At 53.8% G+C, this 24,366-nt stretch overlaps 1 protein-coding gene across 2 annotated transcripts in view; it reads left to right on the plus strand.

Annotated features, from left to right (window-relative positions):
* LOC111162354 (laminin subunit beta 3) overlaps positions 1–24,366 on the plus strand; it is a 40,727-nt gene that overhangs the window by 12,220 nt on the left and 4,141 nt on the right. For both annotated transcript variants that reach the window (XM_022526716.1, XM_022526715.1), the window contains exons 5-21: positions 4,074–4,188; positions 4,722–4,795; positions 8,557–8,748; positions 10,029–10,092; positions 10,397–10,590; positions 12,915–13,035; positions 13,769–13,957; positions 15,086–15,241; positions 15,581–15,777; positions 16,134–16,245; positions 17,050–17,428; positions 18,610–18,770; positions 18,892–19,112; positions 19,393–19,590; positions 19,930–20,074; positions 23,213–23,420; positions 23,840–23,981. In XM_022526716.1, the coding sequence (XP_022382424.1) occupies positions 4,074–4,188; positions 4,722–4,795; positions 8,557–8,748; positions 10,029–10,092; positions 10,397–10,590; positions 12,915–13,035; positions 13,769–13,957; positions 15,086–15,241; positions 15,581–15,777; positions 16,134–16,245; positions 17,050–17,428; positions 18,610–18,770; positions 18,892–19,112; positions 19,393–19,590; positions 19,930–20,074; positions 23,213–23,420; positions 23,840–23,981 (2,868 nt within the window). The remainder of the gene's footprint in view (positions 1–4,073; positions 4,189–4,721; positions 4,796–8,556; positions 8,749–10,028; positions 10,093–10,396; positions 10,591–12,914; positions 13,036–13,768; positions 13,958–15,085; positions 15,242–15,580; positions 15,778–16,133; positions 16,246–17,049; positions 17,429–18,609; positions 18,771–18,891; positions 19,113–19,392; positions 19,591–19,929; positions 20,075–23,212; positions 23,421–23,839; positions 23,982–24,366) is intronic.

The following is a 24,366-nucleotide window of genomic DNA, read 5'->3' on the forward strand; positions in this document are numbered from 1 at the left end:
GGCAGTAAATCCCTCCTTCAGCTGTGTTTCTATGATAAGCAGCACGTAGGTTTTAAGCCCACGAGGGCATCTGATCGTCCATCAGTGCCTGCACACGTGGAAGGAAGGTGGGGCAGGTGCGGGGCACCCCTGGGCTCACTGGGAAGCCTGACCCAGAGGCAGGGTGAAAAGCCCATATGGACATTTTTTAGTTTTCTTTTCTTTATAATAATGTCTGTTTTCCTGAGTATAAAAGCGAGTATATATCCATGGTATTAAAGTTGAATATTATTAAAGAATAAGGAAAAAAAGCTCCTTGTCATCCTATTACCCAGAGATATCAGGGTCAGCTGCTTGTGGCGGTCATTTTTGTAGGTCAGATTGGCTGAATAGCAACCATTTCATATGGTTCAACCTAATCTTTTGGGGTGTTTCTTTCCAAACACTTTCTGTTTCTTTCAATTTACGTATTTGAGAACATGACAGATACATGTTTATGCCCAGCCTTTCTTTGTTCTTCATAAAACACTAGAATGTCAGCATTTTCCCCAAGTAATGAAAGGCTTTCTGTGAGCAGTCTTTTTAATAGTTACATAATATTTCATCCTTTGTGGACCATCAAGGTCATTTCCAGTTCCAGGTTGAGGCGTTCTAGGTCCAGTGCCCCAGGCCCGAGGAAAGAAAGAGCCTTGTTTCTGGCGCTGTCTTGGCCAGGGAACAGGCCGGGATCAGGTCCCAGCAGAGCTGGGGAGAGAGCTCTGGTGACAGGCGGCCGGAAGGCAGCTGGCCCTTGTCTCTCGGCGGGACATGTGCTGAGTGCATACAGAGGCTGGCAGTGGAAAAGTTTGCCCCCGAGAGGCTGTGCAGGGTGGGGAGAAGGGCACGCTCCCTGCCAGGGACCAAAATAGGATTCTGGAGGAGAGTCAGATTCCAGCAAAGGCTTCTCTTGCCCAGAAAGGATTATTTTATGTGCTCAGGTATTTATTCCAGCACTGACACATCCACAGTTTCTGTGTTAACTGAGCTGGGTCAGCCTGAGAAGCCAGCTTTTTTCCCAACGTGCTCTCTCCACCTCAGGCTCCCCATGGTCAGCAGCAGGGTCAGGCCAAGCCCTTTGAGTGAGACAGACATTGTCACCCTTTACCGTGCTTCCTGTGATGTCTGTGCACCCACCTGGTTTCCTAGCAGAAGTGAGAGGATGACACAGAGGGAGGGAGAGGGAGAGAGAAGGCGGAGGTGATAAGGGACCCTCTCTAGTGTTGGTTGGTGCTGGGGCTGACATGGCTGTCAGTCAGTAGAGTCACTAACCTTTTGAGCCCCATCTTTTTTGATTTGAGTTCACATATATAAAATGGGAATAATATTCCTTACCACACAGGGCTGTTGTGAGGCTTAAATAGGTTTTCATATTCAAATTCCTAGTGCAGTACCTGGCCCATAATGGGCTCTCTGTCCTGTTTTGTTACCTCCCTCCCCAATCCCTCCTTTTAAACTCCCTGACTGCAGGAAGAGAAAGTCTAGGGATAATTAAAATGTTAGCATTTACTGAGTATTTGCAATTCATTCAATAAGTATTAAGGGCCTACTCTGTGCAAGGGACTTTTCTAAGCACTGAAGATACAGGAAAGGAAGCCGTCGTGGAGTATAATTTTGTAGCAGACAGTAAACAGATAATATAAGCAAATACATAGACAATAAACGCATGGTATTTCAAGTGGAGATATGTACTATGAATAAAAATGTAGCAGGGCAAAGAATGGATGAGCAGGGTGGGAGGGGCAGAGAGAGGGACAGTGAAGGGGAGGGAGAGACAGTGGAAGGGAAGGGAGGAAGCGAGTGTTCCTTACAGGGCACGTGTGCTGGCCATTATTTGAACATTAAATATCATACAATTATTGTTTAATAAAGCACTTTGGACCTGATGAGGAAACCTCCAAGCAGCAGGAAGGGTGACGATTCTCTTATTTTGGGGGTAAAAGCTGGAAAGTGGCGTGGGAAGCAGAGGCTCAAATGGCCAGGACTCTGGATTCTGCTCCTGCTTCTGCACTGCCCCAAGCTTTGTCAGCCGTGGAGAGGCACGATGGGTGTTGGGCAAGGAATTTTCATCACCCCAGGCTCAGGCTCAGCATACCAACTCAATCCCTTTGGGACAAACCTGTCTGTTGATCAGTTCCGCAGACACTACCCTTTCTAAGACATAAGCCTTACTAGCTTATCACCTTCCCGGGACAGGGCAGAGGTTCAGGAGCTGGAAGGCCTTGGAGAGGCCGAGCTCTCCCCTGGTTCTGGTGAGTGGAGGCCTTAGAGGGAGGCAGAGGCTTGGGTATTTGGAGTACGGTTGTCCCCACCCTGAAGGAGCCGGGGGCCAGTGAGGTTCTTGTCCAGGCTTCTACTTGCGGGGGACTGTGGAGCCCTCTGAACAGTGTTCTTGACTCTGGGCACAAGATCTGGTAGCATGGTAACTCAGAGAAAACAGAATTTGTTTGTGTTGCATGGGGGAGCTGAGGCAAGGTCATGCCGTCCCTGTGGGGGGTGTGGGCACACACACATACAAACTAAGAGAACAAGGGCCATGTACTGAGGCACTGTTCTTTTGCTTGGGGATCTCTGCCTGGTGTGGGGACCATGGGGTTCAGTTCTGTCTCTTGTCTCACTCCAGGGCATGGGCAGGGGAGCTGTGGTTTTGGGGGGAGCTCCCCAGTGAGGTTGTTTCCTTTTCGGCTGCCTACCCTGGCCTTGATCTTCGTGAAGGAACTCTTGCTATCAGCCCCAGGGCTGCAGATTTCCTCTGTCCCATGCATTCCTGGCCTTGGGACTCCTTAACCACAAAGTTTCATTTGGTGGAGGATCCTCAGATTCTTTCCTGTGGGTAGGGAATGCTAAACCTGGGAAGCGTCCTCAAGTCCCAGACATTGGTGCTGGAAGGCCTTTGAGATCATCCAGATGTTACTGTAATGTTGACTCCCTAAAGGCAGGGTCTTTATTTTGTTCTCTGTTATAACTCCGGAGCCCAGAGCAGGGCCTGGCACATAGTACACACTCCACAAATATTTGTCGAATGTTTGAATGAATGACTCTAGTCCAACCTCCACCTAATCTACAGAGGAGAAAACTGAGCCTAGAAAATGGGGTAACACAGAGCTAGAACTGGAACCCCAAATTCTCTTGTCTTTTTTTTTCTGTGCCCCATCTCCTTGATGCTCAGAAGCTCAGTTTATCCTGGAGTGGCCAGGATGAGGTGAGATGAAATACAAAGCTCTCTAACATTTACCTAGCACACAGCAGATGCTAAATTAAAGTGAGTTCCTCATCTTTTCTTCTTTTGGCTCTTGATACCCTTTTCAGGTTTCTCTTTTTTAAAAGATTTTGTTTATTCATTTATTTGTTTGTTCGTTTAGAGAGCGAGAGCAAGCGAGGGGAGGGGCAGAAGGAGAGGGAGAGAGAGACTACCAAGCAGACTCTGTGCTGAGTGTGGAGCCTGATGTGGGGCTTGATCTCCCAACCCTGAGATCATGACCTGAGCCAAAACCAAGGGTCAGATTCTTTTTTTTTTTTTTTTTTAAGAATTTATTTATTTGACAGACAGAGATCACAGGTAGGCAGAGAGGCAGGCAGAGAGAGAGGAAGGGAAGCAGACTCCCTGCTGAGCAGAGAGCTCGATGTGGGGCTCGATCCCAGGACTCTGAGATCATGACTTGAGCTGAAGGCAGAGGCTTTAACCCACTGAACCACCCAGGCACCCCCAAGAGTCAGATTCTTAACTGACTGAGCCACCCAGGCCCAGGCACCCCTCAAGTTTCTCTTTGAGGCAATGTTTGGTACCAATGTTTTTCTGCCACCCAACACCTCTTTCCTGACAATAATGCCTATTCATTATTCACTTATCTATATGTTAGGAGGGACACAAAAGAATTATATTCAAAGATGACCAGTAGCCTTGTTTTAAGATGCTAATCCTTCCAATGGTGTGAATGAAACCTGTGGATCCCTGGGGGTCGGATTTTCACGTAGGGGAAGTTCTAGGCTCTCAGGATGCAGGGGGGATTCCTGTCTGGACCCCTCTTACAAGACTCTGTCGACTCCCTCTCCCACAGTGGCAGATGAAATGCTGCAAGTGTGACTCTAGGTTGCCTCATAATTACAACGGTCACCGAGTGGAGAATGTGGTTTCGTCCTCTGGCCCCATGCGCTGGTGGCAGTCACAGAATGGTGAGCTCTGGCCACCTCCAGGGGCCTAAACTTGTGGGAGGTCCCACAGTGTGGGAGGTGGTTGGGGGGTACCCGGGAGCCCTTTTGGGTGTCCCAGACATTTCTTACGGTGGTAGGACATGTGTGGTTGACAGACCTTCTGCCTCTATATTTGAGGTCTCTCAGATGTTGTAGGTAGAAGAATTTGCTAGAAGTTGAGGAAAGGGTAAGAAGAGTGAAGAATGCCTTTATTTCCCCCCACTTAGTTGCAGTGAGCTTGTTGTAGGAGTTGAGCTTATAGAACAGACACGTTGAAATCCTTTAGTGTGTTAGGGTCATCAAGAGATGATGGGAAGGAAATTTGGCCAAGGACAGGTGGGATCTTGAGTAGGAAATACAGGGAGGAACACGTTGGTACCACTCCTCTCGAGAGGGAAACCAGAGGATGGATGTTAGCATTTCTGACTTCCCAGAGCTAGTAGAGTCCAGAGCCTTTTTTGGGCTGGGAAGGTAGAATTTCTCTGGTCTAAAGTTTCTACTTTTGGTCCTTCCAGATGTGAACCCTGTCTCTCTGCAGTTGGACCTGGACAGGAGGTTCCAGCTTCAAGACATCATGATGGATTTTAAGGTTTGCTTCCTGGGGATGGCAGTGGGTAGGAGAGGGGGGACCCTGGGGCATGTGGGCTTAGGCTTAGGGAGAGCACAGTGTCCTTGTCTCCCCAGGCTTGGGTGATGAGGAGGTGGGCTCCACTTCTCCAGGCTGAGGGGACACTTAACCCTGAGTCTGGGTCGAGGTGACAGAAGAGGCCCACTGCTGGGAGCACAGTGGCACCTCCAGGCCTCCTGTCCTGGCCGTGCCATGGTTATGGATCTGTTCCCTCTCTGTATCCTCCATCCTCAGCCCATCTGATTCATTCAGCTCTGCCAAGTACGAGTTCCACTGGGCCTGGTCAGTTATCATGCAGTCGTATACATATATTCTTGGTATGTTTAATGCTTTTGCTGATGAGATTGAGTTTAACAAACAGCCAATGACTGGCCCATCCTTGTGAAAGATGTGCTTTGGGAGCAGCACCCTTGGTGGGCCATTCACTGCTGTCACATCTCAGAGTAACTTTCGGATTCTGCTTTTAGACCAACCTCCGGAGATACTCCTTTGGGAGGGAACATTTTTGTTCATTTGTCATAGCCCCCCCCTTCTTTTTTGAGAAGATTTGATTTTATTCTTTCTCCAGAAATAGTCAAATCTTTAAGGATCAAGCTCAGTTAATAAGATTGGGTGAGCACAAAGGGTGATATCATTTTCAGGAGCTAAAATGAGCTGTGCATAAAAAGCAATAGGATCTGATTTCTTCCTTGGCTCCGAAAGTTAGTGCTGAGATCCTCTCTTCAAGAAAAGGTCAAAAGTATTTTGAGAAATGGGAGTATCACTTGAATAAATGCCATGTCTAAAGGGGACACCTTTGAAGGGCAGCATTCATCTGGATGGATATTGTTAGTTACACTGTGTGTGCATTACTCACTCATTCATTTACTTGTCCGTTCTTGCTACGCATACACTGAGCACTGGTTGTATGTTAGGTCGGGGGACAGATGCCAGGGGTGGAAAGAAGAACAAAGCTAAGTCATGGTTCTCACATTGCTCTAGTTTATATTGGGAAGACAGGACTGATGAGGAAGTATGACAGGTGCTCTGATATTGGTAGGAAATGGTGCTGGGAACACAGAGGGGTGTCCAACTTGGTCTGTCTTTAGCGGGGGGAGTCGCAGAATGCCCAGGAAAAGGTGAGCCTTTGTAGGACACTGATAGTCAGGCAAAGGGTGAAGTTCATTCTTGGCAAAAGAGGACCACCCATAAAGAGCAAAGACCTGGAGGGGAGAAGTAAGAGGCAAGAAGGTATGTAATGGTAGGGGGGGTGGGCTTGGTCAAAGGAATGCATATATAGGGTCTGGAGGAGGAAATGTGTATATGGTGGTGAGAAGTAGGGACGTGGAAAGCTGCAGGCTGGTGAGAGATGAGTTTACAGACATAAATGGGGAGGAGGGAAGTGGGCTAAAGCTTCGTGCCTTCATTCAATGTATGACTGAGTGCCTCGTGTGTGCCAGATGTTGGGGTGCACCTGGAGCAAGACAGACAGGGGGACCTGTGATTTACTATAGTGGCTCTCAAACAGGGTATTTGGCAATTTCTGGAAATATTCTTGGTTGTCACAACTATGGGTATGCTATTGACATCTCCTGTGTAGAGGTCAGGGTTGCTGCTAATTGTCCTGTGATGATTGGGACGGCCCCACAGGAATTAGCCAGCCCCAAATATTGACAGAGCCAAAGGCTGGGAAATCCTGGTCTAGGGGGAGAGGAATCAGAAGCAGCAAGCCAGATGATTGCAAATTGTGGTGACATTTATGAAGGAAACAAACAAAATGCTGGAATGGGGTAAGGTGGGCAGAGTGTGGGCAGAAGAATGTGTGCTAGGTCGGTATGAAAAATCTTGGGAGGAGGCGACATTTAAGCTGAGAACAGAAAATGAGAAGGAGCCCATAAGGGGGAAGAGCATTCCAGGCAGAAGAAACAACCTGAATGAAGTCTCTGAGGAGGGAAGGAGCATGGTGCAGCTGAGGGCTTGGAAAGGTGGAGGTGCAAAGGGCCTGAGGTTTGCTGGGGAGACAGGCCCACATAGCACAGGACCTGGTCAGGAGTTCAGACTTATTCAAGAACGGGCAGGGGATTTGAATAGACATCTCGCCTAAGAAGGCATACCGATGGCCAGCAGGCCGATGAAAAGATGCTCAACACCATTAATCATCAGAAAAATGCAAATCAAAAACTGCATGGGTCTATCACCTCATCCTTGTTAGAATGGTTACGATCCAAAAGACACAAGTATGTGTTGGTGAGGATGTGGGGAAAAAGGAGCCCTTGCGTACTATGGGTGGGAACGTAAATTGATGTAGCCACCAATGAAAATAATGAAATAATACAGAGGTTTCTCCACAAACCTATAATCTGACAATTCCACCTGGGTATATGTCAGAAGGAAATGAAATCCCTGTCTCGAGGAGGTATCTGTACCCTCCTGTTTATTGTCACACCATTCACAATAGCCCAAGACATGGCAACAAGCTAAGTGTCCACCAGCAGATGAACGGACAAAGAAAATGTAAGCCCTATCCATACGTCTGTCCACAATGGGATAGTCAACTATAAAAAAGAAGGAAATCCTGGCTTCTGTGGCAACATACGTGGACTTTGAGGGTATCCTGCTAAGAGAAATAAGTCAAAGAAAGACAAACATTAGGTGTTCTCACTTATATGTGGGATCTAAAGAAACTGAACCCACACAGAGACTAGAAGGGTGGGTGCCAGGGGCTGGGGGGCAGGGGGCAGGGGATGGGGAGATGTTGGTCAAAGGGTACGAACTGCCAGCTGTAACATGAGTAAGTCCTGGAGATCTAGTGTATAGCGTGGGGACTGTACTGAACAGTGTCTTAGAAAACTGGAAATCTTACATGTTAGCATCACACAGCCAAAATGGGAATTACGAGAGGGGATGGATGTGTAACTATGACAATAATCATTTTGCAGTATGTACATGGAGCAAATCATCACACTGTACCTCTGAAACTTACATATATGTCAATACTCTCTCAATAAAGCTAGAGAAAGGAGAGCAGTGGGAAGCTGGTCTAGGTTTTTTCTCAGAGGGGTGACGCCGTCCATGTGGTGTGTGGCGGTGGGTGTGACCAAGGTGAGAGTGAACACCAGGGAGGTTGGGGGGGCACCTGCCAGAGAGAGGTGAGGGGGATGGGCCGTGAAGCTGGAGACAGGGCCTGGTGTGGGATCTGTTTGGAGGCTGGGTTTCCGAACCTGGGAGCCATCAACGTAGAGACAGCATTGAGAGCCCAAGACATGGGTGGTCTCCCCCGGGGGAGGAAGGACCCCATGCGTCTTGTTGAGAGGCTTGTCCTTCATCTTTAGGTAATGCAGACCCAGGGGGGCGGGGGGCCAGACAGTCAGCTAGGAAACCCTGTCAGTTGAGATGGGCAGAGAGGGTTGGAGGGCCCGGACATTTGGCTGTGGGATAATTTTCTGGCCTGACCACTGGGTGGTGGGCTGAGCAAGGATCACATTCTTGTGGAGTGTAGATCACCTTTCTCTTGGTGTCCACGGTTCCCATGGGGGAAATCAGAGGGGGCCAGTGTTTGTCAGGAGAATTGGACCCAGACGCCCTGAAACCCACTTGCCCCTCTCGCGTCCCTTCTCCCTCCCTCACTGTGATTCTTTTGGGGGAACCACCTGTGCATTTCCCTGCCCGTTTTGGTGACGTGTCTCTCTGGTGGCCCCTTCCGGCCAGTCCGCAAGGCCCCTACCTGGTCTTTGTCTCCGCAGGGGCCCATGCCCGCTGGGATGCTGATCGAGCGCTCCTCGGACTTCGGAAACACCTGGAAGGTGTACCAGTACCTGGCGGCCGACTGCACCTCCACCTTCCCCCGGGTCCGCCAGGGCCAACCCCAGAGCTGGCACGATGTCCGGTGCCAGTCCCTGCCCCAGAGGCCCAGCGGGCGCCCAGATGGGGGGAAGGTAGGTAGAGAGGACTCTGAAAAACAGGCACATGGTTGTGTGTGTGGAGGGGGTGGGGGTGTCCCAGACACCACGTTGCTCCCACAGTCCCCCAGCCCCTGGAGAAGAGACGGCCCCTCGGGGCGCCTTGCTGTCTCCTGTGTTTCCTGGCCACTCCCAGAATATTTGCTGTTTGTCCCCTTTGGTGCTCAGGAGGAATATTTCAAAAACATGTCGAGGGCACTGCGTCACCCAACCCTGCCCTCTTCCTTAGCCGCTGCCCCCAGCTCCTTGGCACGGCCCATCGTGGAAAGGGTAAAATCCATTCTGCTGCAGTGGGAGGACTTTGAGATGGTTAGTTAGATTCAGGTGAGCAAATTACCCAAATTGAGTTCGAGCTCTGATTTCACCTGGATAGGGCTGAACATAAGAAGGCGCTTTCTCAGTTTAATCCCTCCATCTGGCCCTTGGGGAAATTCAGGTACAAGCCATAGGTCCGGGTCACTGGAACTTAAGCCCCGAGTGAGAAAGAGAGAACTTGCCTCTAGAAGCAGCTCAGAAATCTCTCCCTGACGCCTCGCACCTGGGGTAGGATTCTTTCCTAGCTGCCTTTCCCCTCCCCAGCCCCTGAGGGAGGCTGCAGGTTCTGTCCTGCCTTCTCTGGTTCAGGCTCTCTCCCTGTACCCAGTGCTCAGCTCCCTGTGGACGGTGCCTCCTGAGTTAAAGCCCACACCCATGTTAACTAACCACATTCCCTAGACTCCAGACTCCACAGGACTTTTTCCTGATTCGTGGAGGGCTGTCATGAAGACTCTGGAGTCCCACAGAATGAGCTGTTTTTATGAAAAAGGGAAAGCATCATGGAATTCGGGGTTGTCTGGAGAGTGGTGGTGACCACATCCATGAATCCTTGGGCCCTGGGCCTTCTCATTCATCCGAGGTGTTTGCAAAATTAGTATCCCCTAGACCCTCATGTGTACACTGTACATCTTACTATTATTTCTGACCCAAGGAAATCAGGAAATTCTTGGGATATCCCTTTTTTCCAGTGGAGAGAAGTTATCTACACTTGTGTGCATGCACACATGCACACACACACATATTTAGGGCCCAGTGACCATCTCATTCCCTCAGGGTACTCGGCAGGCCTCACATCCATGGTCTGTTCAGGGTTCCAGGCGAGAAGGATCTTTGAGCCATGAGACAGGGATGGAGTATTGGTGGGAAGGGAGCCTCTCTCTGAGCTTGGGGTATCCCAAGGTTACCTCTTCCCCAGATCTTCCCTCCCCCTTTCTCTGTAGGTTCAACTTAACATTATGGATTTAGCATCTGGGATTCCAGCCACTCAGAGTCAAAAAATTCAAGGTCAGTGTGATTACTCCTCCTGCTTGTGGTGGGACTAAGGGTAGGGAGCAAAACTTGAAACTTGGGACTTGAAACGGTTGGTTGGTTGGACCTTGGATCGCAGAAATTCCCTGGTCTTTCTTATTTCTGTCACATGGTTGGATGTAATACTCACCCGGCTTATTCCATTGAGCAGATGGGGCCGTGAAATCAGAATTCCTTTCCTTATCCATCCTGCCCTAGGAGACTTGATTTTGCATCTAACTTCCTTTCTTTACTTTCCCTTGCCCAACCCCCTCCCCCTCCACTGTTTGCCCCCTCTCAGAGCTGGGGGAGATCACCAACTTGAGAGTCAACTTCACCAGGCTGGCCCCTGTGCCCCAGAGAGGCTACTATCCCCCCAGCGCCTACTACGCCGTGTCCCAGCTGCGTCTGCTAGGCAGCTGCTTCTGCCATGGCCACGCCGACCGCTGCGCCCCTCAGCCTGGAGCCTCCTCTGGCCCCTCCGCTGCAGAGCAGGTGATAGCCCCTGATGGGAAGGGCTGAGGGAAGAGAGCCAAACCACAGTGGACATTCTGGGGGCCCCTATAAAAGGGGGGAGGGTGCTCAATTTAAGACGTGGGTCTTTAACATTTTAGTGAGAGTGGAAAAGAGTCTAAGTAATGATTCCTTCAAAGAGCAGAGTTTTGTAGCTTTTCCAAAGCCTTCCGTCTGGCTTGGGACGGTTTGATTTTCAGTCACCTGTAAACACATCTGTGGGTCTCGTGGGGAGCTTAAGGGGATGCTGCTTAGTCCTGGCTACACGCTATAATTTCCTGGGGAGCCTCTGTCCTTAGATATTCCTTTTTATTATTATTATTATTTTTTATTGTTTTTTAAAGCTTCCAGGGGATTCTCAGTGCTGCCAGGGTGGAGAGGCACTGATTTGGGGACTCTAGTCCCACCTAGTGGCGAGGTCCGGGGCTGGGTGAGAGAAGAGTCTCCCATCTTGCTAAGTCTACCCCAGAGCCGCTGACTCAGATGCGGTGGCGATGGGAAGGGAAGCTCTAGCTTCACCAGCAACCCTGGTGCTTTTGCTAGGAAAGGAAATGTGAGAACCGTCAGGAGAGGGGAGAGAACCTTGGGCCCCAAGGCAGAGGAAGCTGTCTTTTCGCTTTTCTGGAGCATGGGTCTTCGTTCTTCAGTTAAGATGGAGAGCTCATTTGCACTGGGGGGTAGTGGGGCACAAGGCAGTCATAGTAAAATGGCCTGCGAGGGAAACACAGGTGCTGGGAGCCCTGGGCAACTTCGTCCTTCCCATGGCTGGGCCAGCCCCTGCTCAGGGCTGCAGAGGAGGCCAGAAGGGGACTAGCTCCAGGAATGTGTCATCCGTTAGGGCCTGGAGAGGAAGGAGCAGAACACAGGCGGCAGAGGACTCAGTGCTGACGGAGGAGGAATACAGTGTCCCGGGGGCTGCAGGAGGCGGGACGGGGCACGCCCAGCCCCAGGGGCTCTCGAATCTGGCCGCACCCCCATCCCTTGAATCACCGCTTTAAAGTGTTCGGATGTCTGGGCCTTGTCCCTGAGATGTGGATCTGAATTGGGCCTGACAATGGTATTTTTTCAAAAGCTTCCCCTATGACTCTGGAGTTACATCCAGGGTTGAGATCCACGGAAGTGGAGGAACCAGGGAGGCCCGGTAGAGAAGGTGCCCTTCCAGCTGGCAGGATCTCACTGGTGAGGGGAGGAAGAAGGGAATTTCGGGTGGGAAGAAAAACATCAGTAAAGGCCAAGAGGTGGGGAAACATGGCTTGCGCGGGGTACAGCTGGAGGTGCAACTCGGCCCTGCTGTTCCAAGGGCAAGTGACGATGGGGCAGACGCCATCCAAGTCCTTCCTGCCAGGCTGAGGGTGTTGGGCTTAATTCAGAAGACAGTGAGCACGTAATAGCTGTTCTGTCTTTATATCTTAATGAGTCTAGTAACAATTGATCATAACAGACCCATTAGCCAAGCAGCCGTGGTCAAAGATTGTTAGAACATAAATCTCCAGAGGGCCCACAAAGTTCTGGAATCAGAGTTTGCCAATAAGGGTGTCTGGGCACCTTCCAGGTGCTGCTTTGGACTGGGCATCAGGGGGACGTCCAAAGGCAAGGAGTGAGCTTTTGTTTAGTTATTTTTTTAAAGATGTATTTATTTATTTGAGAGAGAGAGAGAGAATGAGCACAGGGGGAGGGGCAGAGGGAGAAGGGGAGAGATTCCCAGGCAGACTCCGCCCGGAGTGCGGAGCCCAATGTGGAGCTGATCCCACGACCTTGAGATCAGGACCTGAGCCAAAACCAAGAGTCAGAGGCTCAACTGACTGCACTCTCCAGGTGCCCCAGGAATGAGCTTTAAAAAGCCTAGTTAGAGGGGCACCTGGGTGGCTCAGTGGGTTGAGCCTCTGCCTTCGGCTCAGGTCATGATCCCAGGGTCCTGGGATCGAGCGCCGCATCGGGCTCTCTGCTCAGCATGGAGCCTGCTTCCTCCTCTCTCTCTGCCTGCCTCTCTGCCTACTTGTGATCTCTGTCTGTCAAATAAATAAATAAAATCTTAAAAAAAAAAAAAAGCCTAGTTAAAGTACAAGGGCAGGCACATGCATGTACATATGTGTGCACACACACACACAGCCACACATACACAACAGCACACAGGAAGGCAGCTGGGAGTGTTCTTGGAGCTGAGTGAAGACTGGAGGAGGTGGGGAGTCTGGACCCTGAGTGGTGGGGGGTAGAGGGGGAGGGGAGCTGGTTGGGACATTCCCATGTCCCATGGCTGGGACATTCCTTTGAGAATGATTCTTGCTAACTGGTGGCCCCTTTCCCAGGTCCATGATGTCTGTGTCTGCCAGCACAACACTGCCGGCCCCAACTGCGAACGCTGTGCACCCTTCTACAACGATCAGCCCTGGAGACCCGCAGATGACCAGGACCCCCATGAATGCCAGCGTAGGGTCCCGGACTCACCCCTGCCCCTGTAGTGGCTGGGGGGCGGGTGCTGGCCCCTCTGGGCCTCAGTGATCTCACCCGGACACTGGGAGAAACTGTTCTTTACTATTTAAATCTAACCTTGATCACACGCCTGTAGGGAAGCTCTCCTTCTTCTGTGGGGATGGAGAGTTTGGGTTGCAGCCACTCTCTGCCTCCCCAAACCTTCTTCTCAGCCAGGCCCAGAGGGACCACGGCTGGTCCGTGCTCCCGATGCCACACGGCCTTCATGGTATCCCCAGATCCTCCCTCTTCTGTCCCCTCCACTTGCCTTGGCCTGTGTAGGACATATCTGGTTCCTTACTTCAGAGGGCCTCCTGGAGTCAGGGCCTTTCTCTGCTCAATTGGGAGAAATAAGGGTCCCTAGCCCAGAGAGAGGCTGTGACCCAGCAGGAGATCCGTGGTGGCAGTTGTGGTTGGGGGTTGGGATGAATCATTCAAAGAGCTCCCTTTTTGGCCCCACCTGGGTGTTATTCTTGGGTTAGTCCCCACACTGGGAGTTAGGAGGCCTGGGTTTTTACTCTAGTCTGCTTTTTTACTGGGCATATAATCTTAAATGAGTTACACAAGCCTCCCTAGGCCTCAGTTTCCCCATTTTCTAGACCTGAACATCTTGCAGAATTAGTGCGGAACGTGCTTTGTGGACGGAAGCAGAGCTGCTCTGTGCGTCAGCCCCGGAAATCTCCTTTTTCAGGGTGTGACTGCAACGGGCACTCGGAGACCTGTCACTTCGACCCAGCTGTGTTTGCCGCGAGCCAGGGGACACATGGAGGTGTGTGTGACAACTGCCGGGACCACACTGAGGGCAAGAACTGCGAGCGTTGTCAGCTGCACTATTTCCGCAACCGGCGTCCTGGCGCGCCCATTCAGGAGGCCTGCATCCGTGAGTTGGGGCTCTGGGGACCCAGGTATTGTCCATCCACACTCTCCCTGGGAACACATGAGCCCTCAGGAAGCAAGAAGCCTTGCTTGTTTGTCAGGACTTGGGGACAGTTGTTTTGACCTAGCTGCGCACTTCTAAGCAAATCACTTAGCCTCTCTGGGTCGTCAGTCAGTCAGTCCGTTGATAATTAGGTAGCTCTTATCTTGGACATAGGAGAGACAAAAGTAAATAGAAGAGATAGTTCCTGCTGTCAGGAAACACACACACTGTTTGGCAATGGAAACCACATACGACAAAGGCAGACGAAGCCCTTTGTCCGCATTTATGTGACTGCTTTTGCCGTACGGTAGTGTGGTTTGCTCTGTAGTTTTCTCCCCACCTCCCCCCAATATTGAGAACTCCTCTGAGGCAGGGATTACGTCCTCTATCCTCAGGCTCTAGCACCATGACAGTCACATAGCGGATGCTGAAGAAATGTTTCCCGAAGGAACGTGGAACAGCCAGGAGTGACTTAGCATGTCCACAAGGCCGGTGTGTTCACACAGAGAGCAGAATAGACCGAACTGATCGGAATGAGGCGAGGTTAATCACAAAGGACTTTTTTGATAGAAGAAGAATCTGCATTTTGAAAGGCCTGCAAGAGGTCTGGGTGTGGGGGAGGAAGAGCGCTGGCTCGCTTCCATTGCCGTCGCCGGGGTATGGAAAGAGTGAGAAAGGCAGGCTGACTTCTGTTTCCCTCAGTTACTTGCTGTGTGACTTGTCCCCACCTTTCCGGGCTGTCATAAGGGTTACACAGAGCAACAGGCAAGCGTGCCCAGCTCAGCGCTTGGCACACAGCAGTCATTTGGGAAAGAACTTCAATAGTATTTAACATGCGCCAAACACTGTTCTACCTGCTTTTCATTTACTCATTTATTCCTCAGAGGGAATCTCTGAGAGTTGTATCATTGTGCCCATTTTAGAGATGTGGTAACTGAGGCCCAGAGGCGTTAAGTAACCTGACCAAGGTTGTAAGCTTGTAAGTGGTGCAATAAAGATCTGAATCAGGTAGTTTGGCTTCTACAGTCTGCTCTTCACATTCTGCTTTTCCTCTTTATGTTCACTGTGGTGGCTGCTTTTGTCTCTCAGCCTGTGAGTGTGACCCCGATGGGGCGGTGCCGGGAGCTCCCTGTGACCCAGGGACCGGGCAGTGCGTGTGCAAGGAGCATGTGCAGGGGGAGCGTTGTGACCTGTGCAAGCCAGGATTTACAGGACTCACCTATGCCAACCCGCAGGGCTGTCACCGTGAGTAGGGGGACCCAGCCTTCGATAGCAAGGGGAGGGTGAGGTGGGCCCCCAGCCACCAGTCTTAGCTCACAAGGCTGTATGCTGGGGGCTGGGTGCCGTGTCCTGGACGTCCAGCAGGTGGCAGCGCAGGACCGGTTTGGAAGGTGGCACTGAGTCAGCTGGAGGGAGGGAGGGAGGGCTGGTGGTCAGGTGCCAGGCAGGCCTCCTGAGTCAGTCAGGTTATCTGGAAAGAACAACCCTGCCTGGTTCTTTCCAGGCTGGGTCCTCTCCCTGATGTGTGTCCCCTAGGGGTATGCTTTGGTGGTCTTGTGAGCTGAGTAACCCTCTGTCCTGCAGGCTGTGACTGCAGCGTCCTGGGGTCTCGTCGGGACATGCCATGCGATGAGGAGAGTGGGCAGTGCCTGTGTCTGCCCCACGTGGTGGGCCCCAAATGTGACCAGTGTGCTCCCTACCACTGGAAGCTGGCCAGCGGTCGGGGCTGTGAGCCGTGTGCCTGTGACCCTCACAACTCCCTCAGCCCCCAGTGCAACCAGGTACAAGAGGGGGTGGTCCCCTAGGTCCCTCCATGGGAAAGGGGGCCTGCCCACCTGCCTCTGTCTCCCGTGCATGCTGCCCAGAGTCAGACTGGGCTGCTTCTGCCCCATTCTCCTTGGGGAGGCCACTGGATTTCCCTCCTGGTGTGGGTCTGAGCCTTCCTCGAGCCATTCGGGGCTTTGACATCCCAGCCCATCCCTGAATAGGTGTCCTTGTTTTGGGGGCACACCTTCTCTGAGGGCGGTCAGCGCGTCCTGGACCCTGTGTGCTGACCAGGGATCTGGGACCCAGGCCCCGATACCAGGACACGGCCGGGCCTGCAAGGGATGCTCCCTCACGGTGCTTTCCCCCACAGTTCACAGGGCAGTGCCCCTGTCGAGAAGGGTTTGGTGGCCTGACGTGCAGCGCTGCAGCCATACGCCAGTGTCCCGACCGGACGTACGGAGATGCTGGCACAATGTGCCGTGGTGGGTGCCTTACTGAGTGGGGGGACGCGGGGGCTCGGGGGGCGAGCGCGTGGGTGGGCAGTGCGTAGAGCGCGTGTGGCAGGGTCTGTGGTATGGGAGGACATCCTGTATTGGAGTGTGTGGGGTGGGCCCTGGCAGCCCCCTGAGAGCGTGTGCTCCCCGCCACTGCTCCAGCCAGCCTTAGGGCCCCCTGGCGTCAGGCCAAACCCTGTCCTCCTGACTGGAGGGTGGGGGGTGGCTTTACTCCCTGTTTCCCTGAGAGAGCACTTCCCAGAAGCCATCTCTGGGGCAGCAGCAGAGAGGGGAGGAGTTTCCTCCTAGATGGAGAAAGTGAGTCCTGAGGGGAGAGGTGTGGTTCCCCAGAGTCTGTTTGACAAGCAGCCGCAGGAGCGTGGGACCTGGAGCGTGCAGACCCGGTCTGGTATTAGCGTGGCCTCTGTCTTGCCAAGTGGCTGGGGCCAGCAGCTGTCCCCATGGCCTCGGGTTCCTGAGGGTCCGTAGCACTTAATATCCCTGTGCCTGTTGCCGTCTACACGTGTTGGGGAAGGAGCGTGGTTGACTGTCACAGAGCGGCTGTGCGAGCGGGCGGGTGTCTAGCTGAGGGCGGTGCCTGGCACACAGTAGGTGCTAAGTGAGGGCATGCTTTCATTGCTGCCTTTGCCGTGATTTTGCTCTGGCCTTGACTGTCTGCTGTTCCAAGTCCTGTCGATGGGCCCTGAGGTCAGACCTTGCTTCAGGCTCTCCCCACCACATGCCTTTGGCTCCTGACCCCCCCACCCTGACCACCATCTTTACCCGCTTTAGCCTGTGACTGTGACTTCCGGGGAACCGAGGGCCCAGGCTGTGATAAGGCCTCGGGCCGCTGCCTCTGCCGCCCTGGCTTGACTGGACCCCGCTGTGACCAGTGCCAGCGAGGCTACTGTGACCGCTACCCGGTGTGCGTGGTCTGCCACCCTTGCTTCCAGATCTACGATGCCAACCTCCGGGGCCAGGCCCTGCGCCTCAGTGGCATCCGCAATGCCACCGCCGGCCTGTGGCCGGGGCAGGGCCTGGAGGATCTTGGCCTCACCTCCTGGATCACGGATGCGAAGAGCCAGATGGAGCGGATCCAAGCCATCCTCTCCCGTCCCTCGGTCACCGAGCAGGAGGTGTCCCAGGTGGCCAACACCATTTTCTCTATCAGGTAAATTTCCCCTTCCCTGCCCAGCATCCAGAAGAATTCCGTCATGCGGGTTCACATAAGTGGTGCATACTGGTCCTTCATTCCCTGGCATAGCCCTTTACGGTTTACAGAACATTGTCACATGCACGCTCTCTTTGAACTATCACAGCAGTCCTGTGAGGTTGGTGTGCTGGGTGTCATTACTTCCGTTTTGCGGGTGGGGAAACAGGCACAGACAGGTGTGGGACAGTCACTCGGTCACTAAGGGGCAGAGCTGAGACTCGGAGTGCAGGCGGGAGCCCCAGTGTTCTTTCAAGTGCCCGGTGCTGCCCGTGGGAGAGAGTCAGCTTGGGATTAGTCACCCTGGCGTAGGGCATCTGAGAGGCAGGGGCTCTAAAAATAACTTGTATTTGCCTTTGGAATGGGAGCGGTCCCACCCACGCCTCCTTCCTACCAGCAGAGGCGCCTTCTTAGGTTTGGTTCTGGAAGTTTCTATAATTAGTTTGCATTCCCCACACATTAGCTGATTTTTCAGTGCCCAGAACCATCCAGGTGTGGGATTGACCTAAGTCTTAGAACTGAGTTGGTGTTTGGTAGGCTGAAAAAGCAGGCATGGAAGGGTGTCCATGGAGGGACATTCTGTGCCAGAGCAAAGCCTGTGGATAAAGAATGCAAAGCTTGTGGGAGGGAGTTGGCGGTTGGTAGACCAGCAAAGGGGATGGGGAGAGAGGAGAACTGAATGGTTGTGGGCCAGGGCTGGTGGATCCTGACCCCGTTTGGGTGGAGAGCCCCCCAACAGCTGTGGGTGCTCATGGGGAGGTGTGGGCTGCAGAGGAGAGACCTAGGAGCCTGGCAAGCAGGTGGTATGGGGGGAAAGCCGATGTCAGGCTGCAGCGACTCAAGGAGGAGGGGCTCATGGAAGCCAGCTCTGGGAAGGTGCGGCAGGCTCGGGATGGTCGAGTCACACAAGTCAGGGAGGGAGAGGTTTTTGTGATCTGCCCACCGAGGGCTGGAGGGAACCTGGGCCAGCTCTCTTGGCCTTTGTCTGGCAGAATCCTCCTCAGCCTGTGGAGTCTACGCTCTGTGGCCTTTGCTGAAGACTTCTCTCTTTCCTGACTCAGAGAGCTTTCTCCAGGGGCTGGCAGGTTCTGGGGAAGCAGCCCCTCTCCCAAATTTTCGTGAAATCTCTTCTCCTATCACAGGCAGACTCTCCAGGGCCTGCAGCCTGATCTATCTCGAGAAGAGGAGGCCTTGTCCCTCTCAGAAGACGTGAAGAATCTGGACAGAAGCTTCAATCGTCTCCTTATTACTTATCAGAGCAAGAAGGACCAGTTTGAGAGGATAAGCGGCGCGAATCCTTTGGGTGAGGAGGGCTGCCCAGGTGCCCGGGAGGCTGAGCCCCGCCTCAGCCCTGCACCTGCTGCTTCTCCATCTCCAGGCCTGGGGGGCCAGGGCGGCTCAGTTCCCTTCTTGTCTTCCTCCAGGGGCCTTCCGGATGCTGAGTGCAGCCTACCAGCGGTCCTCCCAGGCTGACCAGCAGGTCTCCGACAGCTTCCAGCTGCTCTTACAGCTCAGGGACAGCTGGAGAGAGGCAGAGAGGCTGGAGGGTCAGTTGGGAGGAGGAGCCGGAGTCAGCGGTTCCCAACTTGTGGCCCTGAGGCTGGAGATGGCTTCCTTGCCTGATCTGACACCCACCATCAACAAGGTGACTCAAAGCGTGGAACCCCACGTCCTGGTCTCCCTGCTCCAGCTTGTCACAAGTCAGCTGCTGCCGTGCCTCTTCCTGGGGCAGTGTGAACCTGCCCCACGCCCCCACCCATCCTGATCTTTGGCCCCTCACGGTGTGCTCAGTGGTTGCTAAGGAAACACGTTTTTTGGTGCCTGGTTGCCATGGAGACGTCTGGCTGTTTGTTCCCTGGGTGTGGGCTGGAAGTGGTTGTTGAAGAGCCTTGGGTACCCTCTTTGACGCCGCCTTCTCTCCACAGCTCTGCGGGGGCTCCAGGCAGGCGGCCTGTACCCCAGGAGCGTGCCCTGGAGAGCTGTGTCCTCAAGACAATGGCACAGCATGTGGCCCTCACTGCAGAGGTGCCCTCCCCAGAGCGGGTGGGGCCTTCCGGATGGCGGGGCAGGTGGCCCAGCAACTGCAGGGTTTCAACGCCCAGCTCCAGCAGACCCGGCGCATGGTGGGTGAAGCCACGGCAGGGCAGGCACACGTCGGTCAAGGTTAAGGCGATAGAGCCCCCAGGGCAAGTCAGTTTTTATTTCACAAGTCAGGAGACTGAAGTCCAGAGAGGTTAAGTAACTTGTCTGAGGCCCCACAGCAAGTGAGAGGTCGAGGAGGGGGGCCAGTGATTTGGGCTTTTGAACCTGACTCCACATCATTGCTTCCAGAGCCAAACCAGGTTAGCGCCCAGTGTTTCCCAGGTAGATCGCGGGTAGCGGGTGTCCACAGAATCCCTGAGGGCTGCCGGGAGGCGCTTTCGGGGCCTTGACCGCGGCTGACCTATGGCGTGTGCTGGCAGATCAAGGCCACTGAGATAGCTGCCTCGAAGGTGCAGTCAGACGCTCAGCACCTGGAGACCCAGGTCAGCGCCAGCCGCTCCCAGATGGAGGAGGACGTCAGGCGCCTGCGGCTCCTCATCCAGCAGGTCCGGGACTTCCTGTCAGGTGAGCCTGGCCCTTACCCTCCTTTGGCCTGATGTCTGGACTCCTGCCTGGTGCTGGACCCTCCGGTCCCTCCATTGAGCTCGCTGCCTCCTCCCGTCGCCTCCAGGCCACCTGGCCAGCACCGCCCCCCCCGCCACCGCCCGCTCCCCTGGTTGGCTGCCAGAGCCCTTCAGGTGTTCTCGTTCCTCATCCCGAACCCCTCCTTGCCTTTCCCTCATTCGTGGAGTTACTGTGGCCTCTGTGCCCCTCCTGGGTGTGGCCTTGTGTCTTCCGGCCCATTCTTGACCGAGCTGACTCTTACCAGCCTCAGAGACAGGACGCGTACTTTCTCGGCCTGGAATCCTCGTTCCAAGGATGCTGATTTCTTACCCTCATGGCTCCATTGGAAGGCCATCTCCCCAGAGAGGCCTTTCCCGACCACCCCATCTGGTCCTCCTCCTCCCCTCCGCCCTCCCAGCATCTGACCCGCATGGTCTAACCTTCGTCACGCTGCTCCAAGCCTGTGGTTGTTGAATTGGTTTGTGTACAAGTGTATCATTAGTCTCTGCACTAGATTCTAAAGTCCAAGGGGAAAGGGATGGCTGTCTGCCTGGTTCACTGTGTCCCTGGCACCCAGCATAAGCCAGACACAGAAAAGCACCCCATCTTGTTGAAGGGATGAATGAAGCAGATCCCCTCTCTTGCTGGCCCAGGAGCGGAAAGCTCCCTGGACAGGACTCAGGGTGGGTTGCTTTCCTCTTGGCCTCATCTTTCGCTTCTGCAAACTGGGATGGTAGTATTTCACGGTTCTTCTGGGGACCTAGTAACTGATGTAAAGTGTGTTTTGAAAAATTAAAGTTTCCTCAGGAATATGAGCTGATATTATTAGATTTCTGGTCCCTGCCCGGGAATTTACTTGGCCAGGAGCCCAGTTCCTAGGAGCCGAGGCCTTGGTGTGACAACAGGGCTCTTCTTGCTACCATTGTGGTGCCTTTGCTCCCAGCAAGCCCCAGCTCCTGCCTGGGTGTGGGGGGCAGGTTGGAGAGGGGTGGGGAGGGTCTGCAGCAGTGGCTTGTCCAAGGCCAGGCTGGAGTCAGCCTCCCGGTGAGCCCCAGAATGGGGGAGACTGGATGCAGGGAGATGGTGCTCCAGAAACAAGGATGAAGGGACAGGCCCAAGTCTGGGGCTTGGACTCGCAGATAAGGAAATCCTCCCCGATGCAGAGCCTAGTGATGCTGAATGGCATCATCGTTGATCAGGGGGTGGGAGGCAGGTTAGGAAGTCTCTGGGCTCACGTGGATCGGCGGGGAGTCCCTCTTGTCCTCTAAACTATACGTGTGTCTCAGGTCATGTCCTTTGACGGGGCCAGGGTCAGGGAGAAGGAGCAGGGTCTGAGAGAGGCCTGATGCCTGTGAAGGGCCCAGGACAGTTCCGGCAGTCTCCACGGCAGTGGGTTTTGGTGTGCAGAGAACTGTTCAGGGGCACAGGTACTAACCAGATGCTGCCGTGCACAGGGTCAGTGTGGGGGTATATGTGGGAGGACTGTGGGGGAAGGAGGACACGTGGTCTTTCCCAGGTCCTCAAATGGAGTTCACAGAATCATCACTCAGGCTCATTGAGTTCTCCCTAAGTGCCCAGCACCACTCTAAGTGCTTTACGGGTATTACATGACGTAGTCCTGGTTGCCTACCACTTTGCAGAGGAGGGCTTCAGGCACAGGGAGGTTAAGGAACCTGCCGAAGGGCATCCAGCTTGGAGGGAATACGGGTAGGAGTCTTCTCACTCTGCTGTCCACACTCTAGATGATTATACTATTAGATGGATACACACACACACACACACACACAATTTTTGCTTAAGTTTTCCCTCTCTCTGGATTGCTTCCCTGCCTCACTTCTCCAGACCTGCCTAAGTCCTATTCCCCCTCTAAGAATCTTCTAGATGACCCATTCTCCAGAAACCCCCCCAACCCTCCCATCAGACTGGGTTAGGGCACCCCTCTAGTAGTCCTCTGAGCCCCTGTGCTCGCCGTTGGCACTCAGGCTGGCCGTCTTTGGTTATGTGCCTGTCTGTTTTGAGCTCTGTGAGGACAGGGATTGAGTCTGTTTTGATTTTCAGTCTCAGTTCCCCGCGTGCTGGCCTCAAGTCCCAGGACAAACCATCCAGTTGGTCAGGTGCCCCCTTCCCCTACCACATCAGTCCCTTGATCTGTAAAAGTGAACGGGAGAGATAGGGAGGAGATGCCACATCTGTACTTCTGACCTTGCTCTCTGAGCCAGATTTGGCTTATAAAATCCTTGCTGACCGGTTGTTTGATCTTGTCCTTTCGGGTTGAGGACCATTACCCATTTCATAGGTCTGAAAAGTGAGCTCAGAGGAGCCATTTGACCTGAAGCCAGTTTGCTTGAAGAGTAGAGGGGAAGCCTGGGTGTGGAGGTCTTTGAATCATTCATTCGCTCTACAAACACCAAGTGCCTCTGAGGGTCAGGCACTGAGGCCGGGGCCGAGGATATGGAGGACACCCAGTCCCTGCCATCACAGGGCTTCTGGCGGGGTAACAGACAGATATGCGAGCAAGGGTTCGGCATGTGGGAGGCGACAACTGCTAGGGAGAAGACAGGAGAGTAAGGGGTATCGGCATGGGGAAGGCTGTGATTCTAGATCGCGTGGCCAGGCTTGGCCTCTCTGAGAGGTGACACTGGAGCAAAGACCTGGTGTTCTTTCTCTGCCTTTGCAAAAAGGAGCACACTGGCCTGGGGAGGGGTGTGTGGAAGGAGTCTTCTTGCCAAGGAAGCAGTTCGGCTCTGGCCGCTCTCCCCAGCGTAGGGCTGCTGCTGTTTGCGCTGTAGGCATTGTTCAGTCCCAGCTGCCTGGCAGCTCCTCCTTCTCTCCAGCCAGCAGTTTCCTGTGGCGTCAGACACTTAGCTGCCACAGCTGTGCCCACAGACCCTCCCCCCCCAACCCCCGCCGCCTCCACAGCGTTCCAGAAAGTTCTGAGAACAGGCCCCTGAGTGTCCCTGCAAGGGTGCAGCGGCTCCTCGGGTGGCCGGGGGCAGAGAGGCACGCAGGTGCTTCCCATGGAGCTGCTCAGCTCGGAGAAGCCTCTGATCTTTGGGGAGGTGGCGAGGCTCCGGGATCTGATGGACGGCTGTCTTCCAGACTCGGACACTGATGCGGCCACCATCCAGGAGGTCAGCGAGGCCGTGTTGGCTCTGTGGCTACCCACAGACTCGGCCACGGTCCTGCGCAAGATGAATGAGATCCAGGCCATTGCCGCCAGGCTACCCAACGTGGACCTGGTGCTGTCTCAGACCAAGCAGGACATTGCTCGGGCCCAGAGGCTCCAGATGAAGGCCGAGCAGGCCAGGTATGGCCCGGGGCCCTGGGCCTGTGTTTCTCCCTGCCCGGGGCTGGACTGGGGTTTTGCTCCCCAACTCCTTGGGTTGCTGGCAGAGGGTAAAGAATCTGTAACGTCAGAGGGGTGTGGAGGGCTGGGGGACAGGAGGGTTGCTTACCATGGTGGGGGTGGTGAAGTGAGAAACGGTGTCCAGGGTCACCCTGTCTTCCATATTGGTGACACCAAAGGGTGTCTCTGACATAACGCTCCCACTGCCCAGGTCTGCTTGGTGAGATCCTGGGATGGAAAATCTACTGTGTTAGGGCTCCCTTTTTAGTCTTGGCTGGGAAGGATAGTCTCTTGAGCTCATTGGTGAGTGGAGCCGCACATCTCTTCATTCACTGGTCTCTCATTCCCTCATCTCCGCTCCCCTCCCCCTGCTGCCACAGGAGCCGAGCCCACGCGGTGGAAGGCCAGGTGGAGGATGTGGTGGGGAACCTCCGGCAGGGCACGGTGGCACTCCAGGAAGCTCAGGACACCATGCAAGGCACCAGCCGTTCCCTTCGGCTTATTCAGGAGAGGGTTGCGGAGGTGAGGGGGTGTGGCTTCCTTCCACTGGATTTGGGGATGAGCAGACAGATTCAGGCCCAAGATACAGAAAATGCCAGAAAGTGACCTGGAAGGGGACCTAAAGAGGGAAGACTATGAGCTATGGGCCTATGGGTGTGGCTTTGAGCCCTTGGTTTTCTGGTTGTGAGGCTTGATGGAAAAGGCCATGGGTGGGCTCTGGGCTGCAGCGGGGTGTGTGTGTGTGTGTGTGTGTGTGTGTGTGTGTGTGTGTGTAAGGATTGGCTGAGCTGGGAGGGAGGGGGCTGCCTGGATGCCAGGGGACAGAGAGAGAGGGGATCAGCAAGGGGACAATAGTGGTATCCTGCTTGGAGAGAGTTTTTGCCACCCGATGAGCTGGGCCAGAGAA

This window comes from Enhydra lutris, unplaced genomic scaffold, assembly GCF_002288905.1.
Source record: "Enhydra lutris kenyoni isolate GAN:26980312 unplaced genomic scaffold, ASM228890v2 scaffoldscaffold91, whole genome shotgun sequence".
Classification (NCBI taxonomy): domain Eukaryota; kingdom Metazoa; phylum Chordata; class Mammalia; order Carnivora; family Mustelidae; genus Enhydra; species Enhydra lutris.